A 3319-nucleotide genomic window follows, 5' to 3' on the forward strand; every position below is an offset into this window, starting at 1 on the left:
GAAAGAGTGGTATAAGAGTGAGAGGGCAGCTCTGTGTCCCAAGCAGCCCCGTGGGAAACATTTCTGCAGGAATCCTGGTGGGAGGCAACAGTGTGGACAGGTGTGGCTCATTGACTGCAACGACACACAAGACGTTGGTCGTGTAGAACATGGGCCCCTCAGTACACACTTTGAGGGGCGACTAGAGCCCACGGCCCAGAAGAGAGGCAATGCCTAAATCACAACAGGACACAAACTTTGAAAATGTGTCTGCTAGGATACTTTTGTTTGCTTTTTGTGTGTAAAAAGATGGGTCCCTGATTAAGTGTAACAGTTCACCTAAAACTGAATTGTAAAAGGAGAACGTATAATATCATGCAGTGAAGTGGGTGGTCTGTGCATCTGCGAAATGGGTTAACAACAGAACCTAGGGTTGATGTGAAGTTTAAAGAAGATGAATGGAAGATTCTTAGCATTGCACCTGACACACAGTACACAGTAAATGTTAGCCATATTAGTATTAATAAAGTTTCTGCTTCTAGAAAGTCCTTAAGTAAGTTACTCACTAAGTTGACAACCCTTATACAGATGGTCAAGACAAATTTCATTTGAGCCATGTTCATCCCTCGTAGAACAAACGGTACTCGCAACGTCAGATACAGAATCTACAAAACAAAAGAGGATGCATGTATGCTGATCCTAATATTTAAACCAAAAATCAAGATATCTGGTCTTACAGTGGGGAAGAATATCTGAAATGGGGGCCACGTTCAAGAAAATTCTTATGATTCATGTACTGCTGCTAACGAGGGCCTAGACATGAAAGCAAATATGAACATCTGGGTCACCTGAGAGTTATGTTTATTTCTTAAATCCTGTTCTCAATAAATGTAGCACGTATTCTATACAGTTCTAGGGTTGGTCCTTCCAGCTTCATATGTCAATCTCCTCATCAGAAGTTCTCCTTAAACAAAACCCCTTTGCCTTTAATACTATTAAGGGACATGCAAAGAGAAACCACTAGCCCTAGCTGCTCTGCTGCAGACATGAGACATGGGGCCCCTCTCTGTCCCTCAGTGACTCACACAGAGCCCAGCCTGAGCCCTTGTTGTAATCTCGCTGGCAGGGGGAACAGAGATTTGAGCAGAGTTCCAACCATGGGTCCCCTAGGCTGCAGCTCTGTTGCTTAAGGAAGGTGTAAAATGAGGGACCCTGGGCAGAGTGAGTGCTGCTTTGTGTTGGGGCAGTGGTCTCCCCATGTGTGGGCAGGACCTGGCTTGTCAGCCTCTGACTTTCAGAGCGTAACACGTCTTTCTCCCCACTGACTGCCGACGTGAAGCCAAAACTAGTGGCACCAGTTTTACCTACATCGGTAGTTTCATCTATCACTTTACTAGAGCCATTTGGTGGCACTGTGGACAGACTAGCCCAGAATGTCTTCTCTGTGTGTTTACCATTAACAAAGGCCATGGCCCCATCGTCGGCAGCTGTCATTTGGCCAGCGGCCTGCAGATGGCTGCGAGTCACTCCGGTGTCCTGACCCCTAGGTAACGATTTTTCTCTCTGCTTACTGGCTGTGGTTTTGTAATTTAACAATCTCACGGAAGTGGCATTTGTGGCCATGCCATCAACGTTATTATTAAAACGCGGGAAATGCTGGCTGTCTTGATTCCCACGTCTGCCCTCCGTTTTCACACAGTCCGAGGAAAGGATGGCCGTGCCCTTTCTGTTGGTGATGGTTTCAGGTGTTTGTGGAGAACCAAGAGGCGAGAAGGAGACAGGCTGACTGGAAGAAAACAAACTCTCTCTACCAGTGTCTTGGTCATTCTGCCAGGATGCGGGGCCCTTCCACTTGGGAGCTGATGTCGAATCAGAAGTGAAGTAAGTATTGCTGTGAGTACCATAGAAGAGATCCTCTGGACCGCCATTCTCTGCAAACCTCTGGCTTGCTCCCCCTTGACTGGTTCCTCCGAGATTGGACGCCGCAGATGAGCCTGAGGAAGGCGGAGGGCACTCCTGACTTCCCAAATGCGTGAACTTGTGGGCAAGATCCTTGACAGGCCCATCATCTGGGGGAGACCTGCGGCCGGTGGGATCTGGACTGGGGGGGCAAGACCTCTGGGCAGAAGCTGCAGCAGATGGAAGAGAGTCCCCGCTGCCCCGGTCTCTGCTCTTGCTTCTGCCTCTGTACGCCGCGTCTCTGCGATGTGAAGGAGGAGCTGGGAAAGAAAAACCAAACAACGGAAGTTGGTGTTAACGTGACTAACTTCCCTGCCCTGTTGCACCTCAGCTTTCCCAGGTTTGCTATCGAAGTTCCATCAAATTACTTTTGTGTGAAAATCTCGAGAAGGTGCTTATGACAATGCAGGAATCTGTCACCCTGCCAGCCCTGCAGAAAACGCCACCTATGACCTAGGATAAAGGTCGAACTGACACTGGCTCTGCTTGGCTTCTCTCGTGGGACTTAGAGGTAGCCCCCAAATGCCCACACTCTTAGGTGGGGCTGTCCGCAATTCTCTAGTTCAAGTCACTCACCACTAGGGTAAATGGAGAGACAGACGAGTGCAAATCAGGGAGGAGTTCCCCGAAATCATTTAGAGTTTGCCCATATTGTGATACAGTTGTACCTAAGTTACGGATTCACGATACTTAAAACAACAACAACAAAAGAAACTACAATAAAGGTCTGATTTCACTGAAGCTTGAGAAATTTCCAGAGTTGTTCGTCCAGCCCCCCAAATGCCCAAGCTTAAATGAGCAATAACCAAAAAAGAAAAATTGGCCTCTCTCTAGGAACGTGGTAAGTCACACCCCCGGGAAGCAGAGAGGAGGGAGGGAGTGAGCATGTGTGTTCGTGAGTACGTACAAAGTGCGGTGTGCATGTGTGTGATGTTTATATGTGGGGTGTGCTGTGCTGGGTGTGTGTGCATGCAAGAGGTGTGTGCATGTATGTGTGTGTGTGATACACATGTGTGGTATACATGTGGCGGGTGTATGTGTATGTGTGGTTGTACGCATGGTGTGTGACGTGTGTCGGTTGGTGAGATATGCATGTATGGTGTATGCGGCATGCACAAGCAAAGTCTGTGTGGTGTGATTGCATGTGTGTTTGTGTGGCATGTGTGAAGTGTGTCCTGTGCATGTGTTGCACATGTTGTGCGTGCATGAAGTTTGTATATGTGTGGGGTATGTATGTATGCAAGTGGTTGTTTTTGTGTGAATGTGGCTGGAGGCTGTGTGTGTGTGTGAGTGTGTGTATGTGTGTGGTGTGTGAGTTGTGCTATTGTGTGTGGGAAAGAGAAGGAAGAGAAGTCCTTTCTCTTCCAAACCCAGGGGGCAG

General features: G+C 48.1%; 1 protein-coding gene across 1 annotated transcript in view; it reads right to left on the bottom strand.

Moving 5' to 3' along the window:
- ZC3HAV1 (zinc finger CCCH-type containing, antiviral 1) overlaps nt 1-3319 on the bottom strand; it is a 63149-nt gene that overhangs the window by 25916 nt on the left and 33914 nt on the right. The window contains exons 4-5 of the mRNA XM_007466603.1: nt 1434-2198; nt 546-644 (exon numbers count right to left, since the gene is read on the bottom strand). Coding sequence (XP_007466665.1) covers nt 546-644; nt 1434-2198 — 864 coding nt within the window. The remainder of the gene's footprint in view (nt 1-545; nt 645-1433; nt 2199-3319) is intronic.

The sequence above is a fragment of the Lipotes vexillifer genome, unplaced genomic scaffold (genome assembly GCF_000442215.2).
Source record: "Lipotes vexillifer unplaced genomic scaffold, Lipotes_vexillifer_v1.1 scaffold71, whole genome shotgun sequence".
Taxonomy (NCBI): Eukaryota; Metazoa; Chordata; class Mammalia; order Artiodactyla; family Lipotidae; genus Lipotes; species Lipotes vexillifer.